At 42.8% G+C, this 21024-nt stretch overlaps 1 protein-coding gene across 1 annotated transcript in view; it reads right to left on the bottom strand.

Moving 5' to 3' along the window:
* Window positions 1-21024, bottom strand: part of C7 (complement C7) — a 643094-nt gene that overhangs the window by 224410 nt on the left and 397660 nt on the right. The window contains exon 14 of the mRNA XM_078675005.1: window positions 1863-1995. Within this exon, the coding sequence (XP_078531131.1) occupies window positions 1863-1995 (133 nt within the window). The remainder of the gene's footprint in view (window positions 1-1862; window positions 1996-21024) is intronic.

The raw sequence follows: 21024 nt of genomic DNA, 5'->3' as shown, positions 1-21024 counted from the left end.
CAGGTTGGAACTACAGGACAAAGCGTGTATTTGCTGTCACTAAAGACTGGTGCCAACGATCCAAGTTTTCAAATTTTCAAAGCTTTATTCGATTTTCACATGTTAAAAATCATAAAAGCAATGCGATCCAAGTTATAAATGGGAAGTTCTGCTGAGAGCGAAAAGAATCCTTGCACCATTCCACATAAGAGCTTTGCAATCAAACAATTTTTGAATTGTGTACCTCTGCTGGCAGGATTAGACAATGGGGAGTGTCAATTCAATTACCAATCATAGTTGCCCTAGGAGTGCTACAGAGATTTGATTGGGTTAATATGTTTATGTCTTGCCTTTTACTAGAGACCAATTGGAAGAACATATATTCAGCACTAAATTCAATACAGGTATATAAACTAGATGCAGCTATTATTACTATTATTTTTTGAACGAGTGCAAATCCTATGTTTCTATATGCCATCACAATTGCTAGGAACGTAATTACCCGATTATGAAAAAATTAAGAGGCTCGCTCCTAGGATTTTTAGAGTGAAACAAAGGAGGCACATTCTTTTGATCTGCAAGGTCCAGAGGCAAAAGATAGTCTGAAGACGTATGAACAGATGTGGGAAGATTTTAAATATAAATTTTGATTTCAACATCAGAAAAGGACTAAATGGACATTACTGTAATACTTAAATTCTGGAAATTATTTTAAGAATGTGCTGCAATATTTATATGTAAACGATTAAATGAACTGAGATGTAAGCAACTTTGAATGATTGTTTTTTAACGTGGATATGTTATTTTTATCCGAATAAAGTTCATTGATTGATATTACTGTACAACAAGATCACAATCAAAAAGGGAAAAAGGGAATTCACTTATTTTATGTTCTGAGATATTCACTAAATTCAATGAATTTTGTGGATGTGAAATTTCTTACACTTTTTGTCTGCGGGGAAATGGTTCCAGCAGAAAATTTCTTGTGCAACATATTCTCTTCAGTCAAGTCCCCTGGCCAGCGTCTCGTGTGACTTTTGAACCCAAGGTATGCCTGCAAGTTAAATGTTTACCTCAAGAGACTTTTTGTGAATTTGTTCGTTTTTTTGCTCAATTTTCATGAAATTTAACAATATTTACCAAAAAAGATTCACAATTCGCCAAAACCCTAATGCAGAGAAGGTAACAAAAATATCTGACTGATATTTGCTCCTTTATGATTATTATTCTCAGACCATGTAATAGGTAAGTAAGAGCAGATGTACTAGGCATATTTGAGAGGAGTTGCCAGAAGTGCATTTTAAATGGTGTGGGCCATACTCAAGAAATACCTCTGCGAGGTCTATTTCTTGCTAAAATGTGGGATGTAAAAGATCTTTTGCTTTTGAGTCATAGTTTTTATGCACCTCTAGACCTCGTTAATTTTTTAGGGAGGTATCCAAGAGGTGTAAGGCTTTAAGAACGTAATTCTCATAGCGCATTAGGATGCAATAGTTTGTCAATCAAGGAAAGCAAGAGTATGTGTAATATGTTCACTTTGTTGTGCTAGTCAGAAATCTTGTGGCAGCATGTAGGGCAGCTCTCAGTGGAGGTAGTCTGCTTTTGTGGGTGCTGGTGACGAGGGCCAATGCTTTAGTTTGTTTCCTCAGCTGATGAAGCAACATTTGATGTACTTCTGAGTTTTATGGTAGGATACATAGTTGGAGTACCTCTTCGTTTTCAACCTTGCTGGACTTTTGGTCAGAATACTGGCACTTTCCAGTGAGAAGGAGATGTCTTGGCACACAAGTCAGCAAAAACAAAAGGTGCTGGTACTGAGTTTCCAAGAAATCAAAATGTTTTTATGTATGATGTGTCTTTTTGTGGATATTAAAATAACTTACTCTGACACTGCATTCGGTCAAAATGCCATTTTGAATCTACTCCGCATTTAGCAACAGAACTGCCAACTAGACTGTATCCATCTGCGCAGGTGTAGGTAACACGTGTCCCAGCCGAGTATTCTGGACTAGGGTCCTGCAAAACAAACACAAAAGAAAGCCCTCAGCAGTGAATAAGTAAAACAGAAACACCAGATGTACCCCTGGGCCTTGGTAGTGGCCTCCATGCTTCTAAGCATGACAAATACCTAGAATGTTCATTATGGGCATCTCTAATCATACATCTTTAACCTGATAGTGAGCCTTTCACGAAAGAGAATCACAAGCAATTTACAGCAACAGTTTGCAATGGTAGGATTCATTTTTAAATATAATAACTGACAGAGGTGTATCACTGCCTGTGAGTGCTGGAGTGCAAGTGAAACTGTGATGCACAAACTATGCGCCAAAGATTTCAGACTCTGCTTTCCAGTCATTTAATTCACGGCTTGATTTACATAAGTATTAAGTAGTTTTGATGTCATATGAAACCAGCTGCTCGGCAATGCAGAGCTGTGTAAGGTGAGGAGCACATTAGAATCTCAGGTGAGTCTCGGATGGTTGAGGACATTGGAATGTGGTAGAACATATCAGGTGGTGTTTGTCACTGGTTTGCTTTGGGATGCTGCAGGTTATAAAGTTGAGAGGGAGAAGATGACACTTCTTCAACCCTTTAATAGGATACAATGCGACCAAGAGGATGCTCTTTAGTGACTCAAATTGCACCTGTAGGGTAAGAGAGAGCCAGTGTTTGAAGCATGATTCTGAAGTAAGCATAAAGGAGGTAAGATTCGATTTTCGGAAGGAACGAGAGCTGTTACCATTCTTCAAACTGGAGTATAAAATCAATAAAGCAATCAATTAATCAGGGTTCTTATAAAGCACGACTACTCACCTGAAAGAGTCTCAAGCCGCTGAGCTGGGTGAGAGGGTGCTGGATCTGCGAATCAGTCCAAGAGCCAGGTGTTCATGGTTTAAAGCTATATGTATGTATTTATATATCTCAAACCTATCACCAAGAGCCACCTGGCAACAGTCAAGAAACTTTAGAATACATAAACTCATTAGCCATGCCCATGTATAATGGCATAATAAGTGAATACATGTGGTTTAGGAGTTTGTGAGATGACTTAGATCTTTTTTAATTGGTAGGTTGATTATTACGTTCCTGTATTGCAGATGATTTTAAGTCAAATCTATGAGGCAGAGGGAAACTATTGCATAGTCCTCCAGTAAAGCCAGAGAATAGTTCTCCACAGGTCCTCCCTCACACAGTCATGGATCTCTTGACTAGCAAGAGCTCGTCTCTAAATTGTGCAGGACGGTTAATCCACATAGAAATGACTGCCTTGTCAATGACCAATTATGCTTTTAAGAGAATGCAGGCTGGTAGGGAAAATAGTGTTACTCCGAATTTTGAGATCTGTGACCCAGGGATTTTGTCCTGTGCAAGGACAAGGAGGAATGGACCACTAGAACTGTAGCAATGAGCCAAGAGTCAACTGGGCAGCATAAACCTGGGTTTGGTAGGGTTCAACTTCAGCTAAATAATTGAAATATCAAGACCTAAATTAGGCCATTACCTGTTAACAGTGAAAGGCATATTTTCTGGGTGAATAGAGAACCACTGATCAGCTAGCATGACCCTAAGGATTTCCATGTAGAGATTAAAGTTACAGGGAAGGGATAAACCCCTAAGGCATGCCTCTGTTATGTTATTTTAAGTTATGTTATATAATGATATGCAATGCTAAATAATGCTATTTTATATTTTTGTGTGCTATGTTATGCAGTTTTGTAGAATGATATATCGGTGTGTGCTATGTTATAGTTTTATATGTTTTCTTATGTTAAAACCATTTGTGTAATGCATAACAGGAGAGGAACCTATCTTTGTGTGAAGCGTTGGACTACTTTGGTTTGCCTAGAGTGCATTTAATGCATGCAGCTGGGGTGAATGACTCTGCATTGCCATGTGATTTCAGTAGGACTAGTGGGCAACCGCGCCAAATAGCTTGCCGTAGCCTGGTTATCAGTATACCTGTGAACGTGCTGTAATACACATAGGGGAAGGTAGTCATGTGCAACATGCTTGTTAGTGTGTGTGGAGTTGTGAGTGGCAATCCACAAGTGGTCAGGTGTATAAATGTGGTTGGGCTTTGAAGATAGCACCATGCCAATCCATTGACCTTTTCTGCTGTGGTGATTGTGGTGGCTCATCTGTTGGTGCGGACTGGGGTAGGGCAGTGGATATGCAGAGCTGTATATGAAGTGGAAGTGTCTGAGAATAGTGTTCTATAACTTATAAGGGTGTAAACTAAGACTTTTGTGATCGATGCACAAGCAGGAGGAAATAACGTAAGGCATTTAGTGATTCCTAATGTTAAAGGAAGCAGACAGTAGGACGAGGGCATAGTTAACTTATTTCAATGTTCTTCAGGGTGTCATTGGGCACGTGTGTGGTATCTTTTTCCTGTACTAATCCTGGGCATTATTATTATTGGTAACTTTGTGGAGGTGCTGGTTCATGTAGGCTTACTGCACAACTATAGATCACTTATGTATTTTGTAGTGATGAAGAATTGATTGATTGATGAGTATTTCTCGTTAGAGTGTGAATAAGGCAGTATTGTTTCAGGCAGTGATGTATTATATTAAAAGTGCTTTGCTTGAGTGATGATACTGTGCTAATAATTTGCCATTGCTTGTGAATGTGTATTTTATCCTTCGGGGCAGATTTACAAGGACTGTCGCATCCCTGCATATTAGCAGGGATGCGGCAGTAAAGATGCGACACACAAAAATACACTTGCGCCACCACTGATGCATCGAATTTACATTGCGATGCACCGTGGCGCAAGGATAGTCAGCTATGTATCGCATCTTGTGTCGTAAGGGCAGCGCATTGCTGGAGTAATGTCGCAAGGGCGAAGTAACTCCAGCAATGCTCAGGGGCGCCCTATCCCTAACATGCTGCGTCACTCCTTACGCTTGCTTTTAGCAGGCGTAAGGTTTTGAAGCATCGAGGACATACAAGAGACTCAGTGAAATCTTGTAGATTTCACTGCGTCACTTTTATGGGGCTTCCTTGTGACGGAACGCCCACCCTGCATACATTATACCTGACGCAGGTATAATGTAGCGCAGGGCTTTACAACGTGACGAATCTCACTAGGTGCATCGCATTGTAAATCTGTCGCATAGTGGCACATTGTTTACGACGCCACTGTGTCACAGAAGTGACGCTACAGTGACGTAAAAATGTCGCAAGGGGCTTGTAAATGTGCCCCTTGGTGTTTAACACTTTTAGGGATGTGAGGTCTTTGTATGTGTTTGATTTTCACCACTGCATTCTAGTTTTCACATTTCTCACTTTAGATATTTAGCTCATGAGTTTACCCAGGATCTCTTAGTATGGGTGTAGTATGGGGTCTGATGAGCTTTGCATGTAACTCAAATGGTCAGCTCTGGGAGTACAATGACACAATATTGATATGTGTTGTGACTTCTATAAGAAATAAATAAGTCTTTACTCCAAGGATATTGTATGGTTGACCTTTGGGGCTTTCCCAAAACAAAATATTAATCTTCATAAATAGCTGCCAAGGTTTTAGATTGCATTTATGTGACATTCTTAATTTCAGAGTATTAATGAGTGACATTCAATGATTGTGAGTGACACTTTCTCGTGAGCAAAATCAAGCAATGATGAAGAGGGAAACATATAAATATCAGAAATTACACACATTTGAGCAACAAGAATCTCTAAGAGGATCTTAAAACTGCTGAAAAGCACCGGAAATGGAAGGGCACTAACATAGTCAAAATAAAAATAAAACAAACTTTGTTCGATTTCTATTTGAGAAATTCATAAAAGCACATGAAAAGACACAATACAAATTCATTCATTCATTACATCACAGACTATCTTAAAATATGAGGTCACTTTTTTACACTCCCTTTTCATGATTAAATTGTTAAGCAAAGTTGCCATCACCGTACAATCGATTTCCCACATGTTACTATACATTTTATTAACATTGATAAAATCCATGTTATAAAATCATTTATAAGATCTGTAGTGCTAAAAAGACAGGACGATGTTGTCTAAAACCAAACTTCTTTAAGAGAGGTAATATCCATTTTTTTCTTTGTGCATTATAAAATTTACAGAAAAGGACCACATGAAGTGTTGTTTGCTCCGAGCAATCATCACAGGGGCATAATTGCATCACCCTCGTCCAATCGTTCATATTTGGTAAACTGGTTATTCTATGTAGTATCCCAAGTCTAAATCTTGTCAATGGTAGTCTATCTTAAGTACCACAGACTAGAAAAAGGTAAGGTTGAATGCTGTAAATAGCTAAAATCATTTGATTGTGCAGTGCTGTAGGCTTGAATATTTCCTCTGTTAATCTATGTAATTCATGTAGGGACAGGCCTTTTGTTTTCAGCACTTTTCTTGTCCATCTACTCATTGTGCTCGGCTCATTATAAAACTCTGAGTGACCTAAATCATGCATAAAGTCCTGCACATACTTTAGCCATGTAAGTTTTTAAAACGCCTTCCAAGTTAAAAACATCTTTTAAAATGTCCCTATTAAGATTAGTTTCTGCAGATAACCATATCCTGAGCCATAACAGGATTGGTTCCACTTTGATAAGATCTGTGATGTATGGGATCCCCAATTCGGAATGACAAACATATGAAGAAGTACTACCCCGGACTGCCAAAATATATCTTGAAAAAAGATTTTCAATGACTTGTAAAAATTGAACAAAGCAATATCCCCGTCCATGGCAGTCGAAACACACTTGGCCCTGTAGATGTGTGATAGTTCTTGTGGCGGCTTCCTGGCCAGTTTTTTCGAAAAATTGACTAGGGCGGCAGTAGCTTTTATAAAAGCAAGTTTTCTAGCATGTACCTCTTGAGTCCATGTAGCTTTATGGTTGAATAAAATGCCCAAATATCTAAATCTATTTATAAAATCTATATTTTGTTTCTCAATGTACATATCTCTACATTTGTGGCTGCCCAAGCCACATCTCATGACATAGGTTTTTGATGTATTTACCCTCAGTCCTAGGTTGTGCCTAAAAGCTGCAAAACATTTTAATAATCTTTGAGACCCACTTGGGTGCGAGACATCAGGACGGCGTCCTCTGCATACAATAATGCGGGTATGGGTCGTCCTATTTTGGGGAGATCATGACAAGTATTCATCAGTGCTTTGCCTAACCCATTTATATAAAGATAAAAAAGGAAGGGGGCCAGCACACACCCTTGCCTTACCCCCTTGTTAATTTGAAACAGAGCTGTATATTCTCGGTTTGAGCTATATTGCACCCTAGCCTTAATGTTCTTGTACAGTTGTCTTAAAAAGAGGATATTCGTGGGCTCTACTCCTAATTCCTGAAGGACTCTACAAAGCTTGTCATGGCTCACAAGGTCAAAAGCTGCAGTGAAGTCAATAAACGCTAAGAACAACCTGCCTTTTTTTGCAAGGGTGTACTTCCCTATGATAATATTCAGGTTTTAACTTTGTTCTATGGTTCCTAGCCCCTTACGAAAGACGAATTGTAAGTCTGAGATAATTTTATTCTCCTCGACCCAGTCCTGTAGTCTTTCGAGCACAATGCGCCCGACTACTAACAAAGATATCGGACGATAACAGGCGGGATCTTGGTGATTGCCTTTTTTATAAATAGGGACTAAAATAGATTCCGACCATGTCTCTATAAGCTGGAAAAAACAACAAGCTGTATTTACTTGTGTTAACAGTGGGCCCCAAAGCACTATGTTATTTTTAAATAGGTCTATGGGGATCCCGTCTGGCCCAGGAGCCTTCCTACACTTGCTTACCATAAATGCCTGGTTTCTTATTTCTAGGGTTACCTGGAGGTCAATTGGGATTGTTAGCAGTGCCACATCATCGTTATCTTCTGTCTGTGTCACTAAGATGTTAGCACACTCAATACTAATGAATGTATTTGAAAAATGCTCCACCCATTGCTCTTCGGGTATTGCAATTTAAATGGAAGGAGCATCCCTCAGCCCAACGCTGTTCAACCTGTATATGGCCCCTCTTGCGCTCCTCGCTGAGAAATACGGTGCTAAAATAGTGTTGTATGCTGATGACATGCAATTGCGGTTCACTTGTGAGAAGGGCGCCGGGTTCAATGGCAATGTGATTAACATCTGTCCGTCAGAGGTGTTCTCCTGGCTCAGGCAAAAGCAATTGAAGTGCAACTCTGAAAAGTCAAAGATTATTTTCTTCGGCTCCCATCCCTGTGTAGCATGGCACCAATGGTGGCCGCAGAACATGTCCCCCCCACCCCCTACTTCAGTCAGCATTGTGAAAAATCTTGGTTTTAATTTGGTGAACAACCTTTACAACGAAACTATTACAACGCACTACCATTACAACGCGGTCATTACAACGCAAACCATTACAACGCATTGCGCTGGGGGGTGCTTTAGGATAGGGAATAAGTTTAATTTTCTATCCAACACCTTCCTTAGTGTCCACGGGGACTGGAGTTGGAATAGAAAATTATACTTACCACTATCCAGCACCTCTAAGCGCTATGCGTTGTAAAGGTTTGCGATGTAAAAACCGCGTTGTAAAGGCAGGCGTTGTAATAGCCTGCGTTGTAACGTCATACATCCTTTAATTTGGACGATTCCCTTTCGATGAAGGCTCAGATTCAATCAGTGGCCGGGACCTGTTTTAGGTTACTGAGAATGCTAAGGAACTTTCTCCCCCTACTTCCAGTCTCTCACAGGAAGACGGTAGTCCAAGCCTTGGTGGTATCGAGACTGCACTATGTAAATGCCCTCTACTTATGCCTTCCTGATTATTTACATGGCCGCCTAAAGGTAATCCAGAATGTGGCAGCCAGAGTGCTTCTACTGGCAGGGCTGATATCACGAACGACCCCTCTTCTGTCTTCCTTACACTGGCTTTCGGTTCGGAAGAGGATTCATTTTAAAACGTTAGTGTTGGTCTTTAAAGCCTTCCATAAGATAGGGCCCCCAGTACTTGGGAAAAGGCTCCAGCACTATACAGCACAACAAACTCTGAGGTCTTCTGCCCAGTTTCTGACCACTACCCCTAGGTTCCTGCACTCCCGGATAGTGGGTAGATCTTTTCAAGTAGTGGCCTCACCCCTTTGGAATAGACTGCCCATCTATCTCAGACAAGTGCAGGATCTCCTTACCTTCAGGAGGAAACTAAAAACATGGCTCTCTCGACAGTAGATTTGGCTGGATTCTGTGTTGGTGCACTCTGTCCTGTGTTACGCGGACTTTGATAGTGCCAGGACACTCCTTGGAGTAGCCGTGCGCTCTATAAATACCTGCTGTGAGAAAGTGCCATCTTTCTTGCCTTGGTATGCCCCCACTTTTTTCTGAACTGCTGATGTACTTTGACTGAGTGTCCCCTGGTCCCTACCAATCAGTTACCCAGGGCCTGTGTTCCTTCCCTACAAAGAAAAGCTATGCTGAAACAAAATACCCAATTGGCATCTCTGGCCCCTGTCAGCCCCTAGTAAATGGTACTCTAGGTACCCAGGGCATGGTGACCAGAGAAGACCCCTGAGGGCTGCAACACTTATTGTGCCACCCTCGGGGGCCCTGTACCCTGGCTCCCACACACTGCCTTTGCAGGCTGAGGCCCTAAGTACAGAACTAAAGCAAGAGTCGACATGGCACACAGCCCTGGCATACTTCAGTCACCCCTCTAGCTGGGTGCCCTATGCCAGAGGTGAGGGCCCAGGTGCATGAGCCCTGTGCCGCTGCAGTACCCAGGGCCATTCCTGGGCACTGTAAGTGCAGTGTTGCCACTTAAGAGTATATGGTGCTGGGAGGTTGTCATTCACGAACTCCACAGCACCATAATGGCTTCACTGAAGACTGACAAGTTTGGTACCAAACTTCTCAGCACATTAAACCCGCACTGATGCTAGTGGGGGATTTAATGTAACATGCATGAGAGGGCATCTTAGAGATGCACTACAAAAACCCGAACCTACAATCCACGTCTGGGCTGAGTGGCTGCAGAGGCTGCCACACAGCAGACATGTTGCTGGACCCCTGGGTGGAGAGCCCCCCGCTCTCCTGGGTCTGCACAATGCACATCCTGGGCGAGGTGCTATGTCTCCTCCCCCAGGATGGACAGGAGGAAGCTTCAAAGGCATACTGCCTCTGAGAGCTTCCCCAGACCATTTGCTGTACCCAGCAACCAGCCCCCCACCAGTCCTACCCCCACTTTGTCAGGAAGACTGGCGGGAAACACTACGTTAGGAAGGGGGGGGTGCCAACCTGTGCCAACTCCACCCCTCAGGTGGAGGAGGCGAGGTGAAGCACGACCCCGGGCTCTGGTCATCTTGTAGATTAGGAGTCCTGCCCAATCCCAGCTAGGCTCCTGCCCCCCTCCCACAGGAGAGGAGCAGGCTAGGGGGTGTACTCACCCCAGGATAGGGACCGATTGGTCCCTGTCCTTGCCCTACCTGTAATGCCCCTAAATGTAGTATTTAGGGGCTCCCTGAACTTTCCTTCCTCAGATCCCGATATCAAAAAGAAGAAAGAAGATCAAGAAGAAGACGACCCGCCGTGCAGCTGCTAACAACAGGACAACAACAACTGACTTGGCCCCAGCCCTACTGGCCTGTTGATCCTGGAACCTGCTCCTGCCTAAACCCGGCAACCTCTGCGTACAGCAACCTTGGGACACCTAGAGGACCTGCCTGCCTTGACCCTCTCGAAGATTGGGACTCCCATCAGAAGAGGCTCTGCTGCAACAACCCACCTGGTGCCCACCAGGAAGCTCCGGACCAGCCCACTCTGCACCAGCCGAGCCCGGGCCGGGCCAACCCGAACCAAGACCACGAGGACGTCCCCCCGGCGACTGGGACCCGAAGTCCAGTGCCCAAAGACCCTCCTCGACTCAGACCCAGGGGCCACCCCAACCGCGACCAGTCGAGGGTAAGCTTTTCCTGCACCCAGCGCCCTACAGCCCCCTGTGCGTCCCTTTGGGGTGCATACCTGTGCTCCAATGTAATGTAATGTAATGTGTCTTGTAAAGCGCACTGCTGCCCTGAGGCGTCCTGGCGCTGTAGACCGCTGGGGAACCCGTCCTGGCTATCCCTGTGAGATGGTCCCTACTGGGTATCTCTAAGGTGAAACCAGGCATCCCCGGCGAATGTGGGGGGCCGTTGTAGAGATGAGGCAAGCTAATGCCCAGAGTTGCCGAGTGTGATCCCTGGTTAGAGTAGGCACCGAGGTGAGAATTATCGAGTCCGCTGACCCTGGTCCACGACCCTGCCGCGTCGGCAATTGAACCCTGGTCCCGGGCCGTTCTCTGCTTCCGGGTCTGCCGCCTCTAACCAGTGAGCCACACCACTCCAACATCCCAACTTACCTCTCGAAGTGCTGGTCGCCCCTGGAGAGTCACCGTCCCCGAGCCTGCAGCCTTTGCTCCTTTTTCAAGTTCCTCATTGGATAACATTGAGCGCCCGACGGCTCAAACGCACCCTACACCCAGCCGCCCAAGTGCCCGCTGGCTGTGACCTCTTTGTCCTATCCTACTTCCCCCCTTGCCCTGAGCAAGTGACCAGGAGCCCAGCTCCCAGAGCCGCGTGGCCTGCTCGCCAGCAGCCACCAACCGAAGGCCCCCTTTTCCTCATTGGATAACATTGGGCCTACCTACCTCTGCACCCTGCCGCCCCAGCGCTGCTGGGACTGAACTAATTTTACTCACCTGACCCTGGGGGACCCCTGAGTCTTTGCCCAGAACCCTAACTTCACCAACCAAGTACTCACCTGGAAACCGGTAATTCACTTACCTGCCATTTGATAACATTGACCCATTTTTGACTCGAAAATGTTCTAAGTGTGAAGTTTTGAAAACTGAAAATATTCCTATAAAATCAGCCGAAGTCCGAATTCAAAAATACTCACCTGTGACCAGGAGAGAAGCCAGTACTGTACCTTTCAGCCCAGTACTGATCCACAAAAGTAATCCCTAGCGGGTTTACTAGTAACCTGTATTTTCCCCATAGGAACCCATTGTCTGCTTTTCTATGAAATTTCTTCTGTCTACTTTTGAAAACTGCAAATATTCTTTAAAAATCGTACAAAATACTGAAACGCAATTACCTACCTGTTTTGAGTTGAGCCCCCAGTGCTGGCCCTAGGAGACTAGTGCTGGGTTACAAAAGTAATGCGATCATACCTTTTCTGCAACCTGAATTTCCTCCCATTGAATAACATTGTGAGAATCACCTCGAAAATTTTCTAAGTGTGAACTTTTAAAACAGCTTTCTATTTAGGAAAAATCATCACTGTAACTAAAACGTTTTTGCTAATCTGGCTTCAGCTTAGACCTCAGGACTGAATCCAAGATGTAGTCCTGGAACTACCAAAGTAATCAATAAAGTAATCAACTGTACTTTCCTATGAAAACCCATTGAGCTCAATGCTAGAGTGTGTTTCAGAACTGTATTGCTTATCAGCTAACCTGTAATTATTGTATGTACAAACTTATTGCTCCTCTGCAAAGTATTTACATGCGAGTACTCGTAACTTCAAAAGTATATTTTTATAATTGTTGGTTCTAAAAATAAAACAACCATATCTTCGGATATACAAACAACTGGCCTGGAGTTCAGTCCTTGAGTGTGTGAAACCTTTTGCTGACTGAGTGGGTACATCAAATGCTTTACACTGTCCTCTTGTACTGCCTTACTGCTCGACAAAGCTACCACTTTGGAGAGTAAGGTCAGTTCTGACTTTAACCTCTGTTATACCTCTGGGGTTGGTGGACTCTATACACACTGTACTTCCTTCTAGTCCAGTATATATAGAGCCACTTTCTCACACCTGCTAAAATAACATAACATCCCCTGACTCCAAGAAAGGGGTCTTCACTGCCCTCCAAAAGGCTGCACCATCATTAGACGCTGAGACCTCGTGCAGTGCTTGCCAAAGCTCATCTCTCAACTCCACCTTACGTAATTTAAGCACATTTTTATAGGCCCTCCTTGCTTGTTTTATGTCAAGCAAATTCTAAGGATTTTATGGGTTGCATATTTTAGATTAACGTAGGCCGGCGTACACTTTATATCAAACCACCCTTTTATATTACTGTTTGATTTGCTATTTTGTACAAATAGAGCCTCTTTTATGACTCCTGTGATATGCTCGCAAGAGGTCAGAACTACATCAGGTGTTGCATTTTCATCTAAACTGGCCACAATGGCGTATTTACTCTTAGTCACGACATTCTTTGTAATTTCTAGAGGATCCACCATCGACCAACGCAGAGAATAACCGTTCACTCTATCTATTACTAAGCTTTGAGGAACGTGCATGAATTTAGGCGCAGAATGTGCCTGTCGTGTTCAATGTGAATGGGAAATACTCTGTGGAAAATGATCACTCAGAGTGATATTGTGAGTATCAAAAGACTTCACTCCATTTGAGTATCTATTTGATAAGAAAATGTAATCTGTTATTGTGAAGCTTCCTCTGCCATTAAAAGTGTTTTTAAAGGGAGCAGGTGTGACCCATATCTCATTCCCGAATCCAAGGTTGTGGCCAAACATTACTTCATTAAGTGCTTCCCCATAATGTGTATGTGGAGAGTGGGTGACACTATTGTCCTCTTCGTTCATGATACCACAAACGTCCCTCCCATTGTTTAAGCACAATACAGTGTTAAAGTTGCCCCTCAAAATAATAAGCACATGCCCTTCCCTTTCACTTTAAATGGACTTCAGATCGTTATCTAGTTTTTCAGAATCCTCCCGATCTGATCACTAACATAGTAAAAAGAAGTAACTCACAGCTAATCCTCATAAAATACCGTTTTGCCGAATAAGCGTGGTTCATGTTCTTTTGTGAAAACTGTCACTAGACAAAACTCATATTCTCCTCCAACACTCCTTTATTCACCAGAGTTAACTTGACACACAAATAACTCAACCTCACTGCCAGGTGATTTAAACCCATGTTATAAACAAAGCATCTTCCACCCCTCAGGTGAGCACCAGGTGCAGTGTGGCATTGACAAACACGTGGAGCTGCACAGCTGATGTTTTCAAACCAGCAAGGCAGCAATTGTGTGCCAGTGCTGGGGACTGTAGGCTTTGAAAACATTGTGCATGCAGACTCCGTGCCGCACTGTACGCACGAGTAAAGTCGGAGTTAGTCAGCAGAGGGCACCCACCGCGGTGGGCGCCAACAGCCTGAGGTGAGCAGTGAGGTACAGGCTCAGGCTGTAAATAATTATCCTATTCTCAACAAAAATCACTTCACATAAGAGCTGGCTGCAGAGTTTTGCAGCATCACGCTGGCTGCCACAGCACACTGCGCGCCACCACCACGAGGTACAGTTAGGCTCAGGCTGCAAAAGAATCATCACTTCACACAGACCTGAGTGAGGCAAGCTGCCGCGGAGTCTCTGGCACATCATGCTGGCTGCCACATTGCACACGGTGCAGACCACCACAGAAGCAGACAGAGGATCATTATTCCCATAACTTACTCACTGGATTATCCAGTGAGTAAGTTATGGAAATATTGATCCTGTGCTGCACAGCTTCTGTCAAGGCACTAATTAAACTGGCATACTAAAGAAACCTAACTGAGACCCGCCTCACTCAGAGACACTGACTTCCTGACAATAGGCTGTCAGCAATTGGGTACAAGCCACATGATGCTATGATGTCATGTGAATACTGCTGTGGCTGGCCTGGGAGTCTCAGCAGCAACTGTGTGAATTATTCAGTCAGCATAGCTGAGCCCCAGGCCGGCATGACTCACTCAACTGCCATATAATTCTGCTACGAATGACTGTCCTCTCAAAGTGTACAGGGCAGACCTGCACTTCCATACTAGTGCAGTTGCACACTTTGCCACGAGAGCCTGATTGCTCAATGAGTGCTTCTCGCTTTTTCTGTGTCAGCGCAAGTAGTGTCAAAGGAGGTGCTATAATGCGTGACTTCGCATTTTATTGCAGTGATGTGGACCACCACACTAAAATACAGTAGTCTAATGCTTGATGCAGTGGCGGCTACTCCACTTTGCAGCAGTGAAATAAAGAAAAAAAAATTATAATAACTTGATGTTATTATCATTTTATTTGATCCTGCTGCATCAGCTTTGCAGGGCTGCTTGGCTCACAAAGGAGCAGGGGGAGGAGTGGTGGGCACTCTGTAATTGCACATGACTGTTTCGTCGGCCGACTCGGACCTTCCAACAGTAATGTGCACTTTGCATGCTCACCCCCCAGGCCGTTTACAGTCTGGGTGGAGAAAATGCCCAGGTTTCCATTCCCTGGCTGAGTGCTAATCAAGGAGCTCAGACCAATCACAATGCTGTATTAGTCAGGGGAGCCTGGGTGCCTTCTGTTCCTATCTGGGAGAGACACAGCAAGAAAATGGAAGAGAGATGTGGTAATGATTGAGGAGAGACGAGACAAGGAGGTATGTTTCTTTACTTCTTTTTCACACCCCTCGCCCCCAAACCACCCACTGCCCTGCCACCCCTGAACCATGCCGGCCGCCACTGGCTAGAAATACCAGGATGCTAAGGTGCGACAACCCTTCGAATTAAACATCCAGTTAAAAATACAATTAAAAATATAAATAAATGAGGAGATGACAAGATCTCAAAGGATTGCAAACATCAGGTGCTGTTTTGTTGTGATGCCAGTAACCAATCGCTATATTGGACCTGCTAGGTTACCAAGTAAAGCTTTGCAGGAGCCTTTGACTTTTAATGATTATCTATTGTTAAAATCCATTCACATTGTGCAATCATAGCAATGAGAATTGGATTTTAGACAACAAAAATGCAATTTCCCAATCTAATGGCAGCATGTAATGCATATTTTAATGTGAAGAACAGTTGTGTAAGAATATATTTTCTTTCACAACACATGTATTATTTTCTGTATTCTTGTAAATTGTTTTGTTATACTATACCAATACTGCTTTATATTGATGATTGATTGTTAGTGTTCAAAAGATGTTAGCATTTAGTTGTAATGCCTTATGTTTCGGACAGTATCTTAATGAATCAGTTGCATACTGCATGTTTTCTTTAATCCAAGTATATGACCACTTTGGTATGCTGGATTGGCATTTTTAATCAATCTGAAAATATAGCATGCCTTACTTAACAAGTGAACTCCAGTAGGGCCAACCCTCAATGGTTCTTAATCCTGCTGTAGGTGCTCTTTTGTTAGTAAAGAGAGCAAGAGTTTCTCTGGTCTAAGGACATTGTGGAATGTTCTAGGAATGTTTAGGTTTTCGGGATGCATCTCCTTAAAATTCCACTTTAACCATTGCTATTGTATTACTGTGTAATGACACTGATGAACGTTTAATAATAAGTTTAATATATATATATTCCATTTCATAGTTTATTCCTCCATCAACGTCTGACTTTTTTTCTGGGTTTTACTGCATCTCCCTTTCTTCAACATTCTTATGTCTTTCCCAGATATACCTTTTGTACGTTGTATTTGAGCAGTGTTTTCTCTGGCTCAATCTCCAGGGATTCCCTTGTCTGCTACCAGTTTAAATATATTTGCTTTTTATGATGTGATCAGACCTTTTTCTGTGGCTATTTAACTTTCCTTCCCTACCCTGCCTCTGATACTCTTTTTGAATTGGTTGTGATTTTCACTATCTTGGAAGTCAAGTCAGTTTCTTATCTGTGTCTAATTAGTTCATACTTTGATTGCTTGTTGGATGCTTTCAATAATACTTGGCCACATTCGTAATCTTCTACTTTGACTATGCCAACAGCCTATACCTTGGCACACCTGCTTTCATCATAAGCAAATTACAACTCATCTACAATGCTGCCACAAAGCTTCTTTTCCGACTTCACTCAAGAGAACGCATGACTCCCATTATTCAGTCTCTCCAAAAGCTTCCTATTGCTTGAAGGGCACCCAAGAGAATGCATGACTCCCATTATTCAGTCTCTCCGAAAGATACCTTTCGCTCGAAGGAAATCTCTACCACAAATCTCAGATTGGTCAAACCAGTGCAGAAACAGAGTTAAGCACACTGTAGTTCTAGGAAATGCCATAAAGGGACCTGCAGGCGTCTTCTTTTAAGGTACCAGCACACTGCAAACCATACAATTGTGCTCTCACAGCTCATCATCCACCACGCTGTTATGCACCACATCCCATTGCATGATAACCACACTCTGGTGGTCCTCACTCGTGACATGGAAACACTTTCCACATAGGATCACAAAAGAAAGACAACATACAACCTTCCAACCATTCACCCTACATGGCATAGATTGCTACACATTCACATAAGCACTTCCGTGCCCCATCTAGGAATAGTAAGTGCTATATAAATGCTGCAATGCGATACAATACAAAAGTTAATGGCTCAATGTTAAAGAATGACGTTTTAAGCACACATGTAAGGACTGAAGTTGGTTTCCCATGCCAAAACACTATCAGGCTTCAAACACATAGAAATATCAAAATTGGTTGGTATATGTGAGCGGGAACATGCAACTTATTGCAGCTTGGGCATATTTTGTGGCACAGTACAGCAATATTGTGCTTAGTGGTTTCATGAAGGTGTTGATATATTATGATAAAGGGTCAGCAAGATTATCATTTTGGAGTTATTTAGAAAAGATGTTGGCTGATTTCAGTTGACCCAATGGTGCTCCACAAGGTGCATTGTCAAAATATATTTAAATAAGGATCTGTCCAGTTTAAGAGTCGTGGCAACCAATGAATGGCTGGGAGGATCATAATGATTTTCCTCTTTATGTGTCTAGTTCTAGTGGCCGAAAAGTGTGGGCTCAGTAGTCGTTATGATCTTGTAAGTTTTAAAGGGGTTACACCTCAGAGGTTGATATTTCTAGAGTTCTGTTTACAGTGGTTGTCATCAAAGGTTTTTAGGAGGTTTGCTAATATATCCATGAACATGATTTTGGAGGCAGTTATGAATACTGCATCTAGATTGTGCTGAATTATATTATAAGTGATGTCAGCTGTGTAAATTGGGGTAAAGGGTTATTTAGGAGGAATGTAACAGTAGTGTGTTGTGTTGGTATTCAGGTCTTTGTACCTTTGTTTAGTAGAATGATGTAGGTTGTGCCTGGTGGTATGCAAAATTTTAGTTTTAAAGCATTATTTTCCATAAATATGAATGCTTCTCTTTCGACAAAATTAGTTTATTAACAAAAGAAATCTGGTATTGGAAGACCAATTTTGTTTTCAGAAAATGTTAAATTGCTGTTGCTGAAGTCGAGGCTTACGTCAAAAGATCAAAAGTTATTTTTAGTAAAAATTAAAGTCTTTTTTAGAAAACAGTAAGCTGATGTTTGAGGGAACATAGTTTATTTGCTAAAAGTGGAAAACTGGTGTTTGAAAATAAATATGAGTGTGTATTCAGATACTGGCAAACCACTTTGACAGAGTAAAATTATGAAGATTAGGGGTGAAGGGGTAATCAGCGCATTACTTGATGTGTGTATCTGCAGACATACATTATGTAAATATGTATATCGGTTAGTGTGCCTGTGGCTGTGGAGTGATATTGTCTCATAGATATGATAGCCATCTTTATCATGTGGTGGCTATTCTTGGCATATTGAGGACATCCCATGGCATAAGGTTGCCATATTTAACATGATCTGGTGGGAATCATTGGTGCCGCTCACTTGAGAAATATGGATACATCTTTTCTTTTTGATTTCGTTTTCAATAAAAGTGAGAAAAGGTTAACAAACATCTTTGTGAAAAATCAGTTATGATTAATTAAAGTGAGATCACTCTTGAAGTCAAGAAGGATAGGACTTACGTCTTGTTCCTTGATTGACAGTACACTCAATCTAGCAATGGGATAAACCAGAAACATGATCATGTTGACCCAGGAAAGAAAGGGATCATTGCCTAAAATGTATATGAACACCATTCTCTAGGGTGCGTGAAAGCTGTCTGATAATGCAACAAGTACATTTTGGAGCCTTAAACACAGAGCATAAATGGCACGCATGTATGTGCAGTATACACAATAAAATGCCTTAATGCCAGGCAGCCAAAATGATCATGGATGGGTGACTGATATTTATGAATATTATAGTTTCTGAACCAAAGGCTGTACCTGTCCTCATTTGCAAACCACTGTATCAAATTAGCCAGTGGACAACAACTCTATTGCAAATTGTGCCTACTAGTCTTTGTTAAGTTTGAATGTTAAACACGGTGGCTGAAGCTAAAAATGTAATGTCAAAAATATAAGCATCATGTAACAGACAAGAAAGAGTAAAGGCCTAAATGCAACATTTTCCAAAAACGTGTCATCTCTATCAGAAACTCTTAAAACCAATAACAAAGGCCTATTTAGGTCAACTCAGAGAAGGACAAAATTAACAAAGACAGAGAAAAGGGAGGAAATATCTCACTTACCAGGTTATCTAACCTTTCATCCTTTGCTTCTCCAGCTACGAACTAACTTATCAGCAAGGAACGTGATTGCTTCCAACCAATATAAATCCACTCCCAGTACACTGAGCAGAAACCTCAAACATTCAAATGCATCAGTCTTCCCAGTCTGCAGTTTCTTCCTTCAAATAGGATGTGCCGGCTCAGACATTTGAAAAGAAATATCGTAATGGGCCGGTCAGATTCCTTGCCAACCGCCTCATTTTGATGGAGGCGGTCGGAAAAGGAATCCGACCGGTTATTCAGGCTGGCGTCCAACAGGCTCGGAGAGTTCGTCCGACAGTCGGAATGTGGCCTGTAATCACAATAACGGCTCTTTCCGCCCTCGAGATTACAATGCACGTTTTCCGATACGGTTTCCCTGCCGGTCGGTCTGACATGGAAATCATGTGGGAAAGCATCTTTCCCACATGATTTCCAGCAGGGACCCCTTTGGTGCACGGCATCCAGTCGGAGGCTGAGGGGGCACCTAAGGTGCCCCCCTGTTGATCCCTGCACCTTGTGGAAGGCACCTTGAGGTGCGTGCCATGGGCTGCATGGATGAACTGCACCTCCCATTTCACTGTAGGAGCATGCATCACAACCGGTTAACGGCTATAATGCATGCTTCCATAGGGAAATATAAGAGTGTGACCGAACAGTGTTCGCTCACATTCTAATGGCTGTTTGGACCGACAACCGGGTGTCAGTCGGTCCCATGACCGAGTCAGTGTCAGGTGGAAGTGATTCCGCCGACATCGTAATGACCCCTTTAGTCTCATTATGTGTCGCCCACATTGGACTGGGAAGCCTGCAGAGGGCTCTGTTCCTTTCAAAGGCAACTCTTTTGTTACTGCTGGTAAATCTTTCATCCTCATATATCTGAAAATAAGAGAACGCAGTGGTCTCCAAACATCACAACCATGGTCCCTGCAGCAGCACATTTTGACAATCAATGCAGGCTTGGACCACCGTCACTATGCCTCCCCTGGAATAAACCCATCTTTCAGCTTGATTGGAAGCCTGAACCCTTGTATATGACCAAATACAAGCCCTAGGAGAAACAGCAATATTTTTCCCATGACCTCTAAGAGTGAGTCCACTTTAGAGGTTGTGGTAACACCCAGAAGACTGAGCTCAGCCCTCCTCAAATTATCTACAGTATCCTTTTTTCAGACTCCCTGCAGTCCCCACTGTGCAATTCTTGAAAGATTCCAAGTCTCACGAGTCAGCCTTAGTCTCATAAGCTTAACCCTCCAATTTCCATGCTGTATTTGCAAACGGTTGCTCTACCTGCAGGACTCTGGAAGTCAGCCCTTCCATTTTCTCCTCTACAAACCTCTCTGCAGATTCTAGCTCACATGTCATGCACTCTGTACCAGTATAGAAAGCATTAAAGAATTGGAGTAAGATCGATTTCCATTTAGTCAGATCTACCTGATTGAGGAGATCATAATCATCTCTTGCCACTGTTGTCCCCTGCTGAGATTGTGACTGAGACTGTGACCCCTGAACCCCAGATAATTCCTCCTTTGTCTTTCCCCTTTCTGCCATTACTGTCAACTGTTATACACAGACATCACCAATTTTGAATGCATCTTTATGGGTAGGAGGAGTGTTCTGCCAACATCATGTGGCAGCCACAACAG

This window comes from Lissotriton helveticus, chromosome 2_1 (assembly GCF_964261635.1).
Source record: "Lissotriton helveticus chromosome 2_1, aLisHel1.1, whole genome shotgun sequence".
NCBI lineage: Eukaryota > Metazoa > Chordata > Amphibia > Caudata > Salamandridae > Lissotriton > Lissotriton helveticus.
The sequence above is the reverse complement of the archived record's forward strand: the minus strand, read 5'-3'. Positions and strand labels throughout refer to the sequence as shown.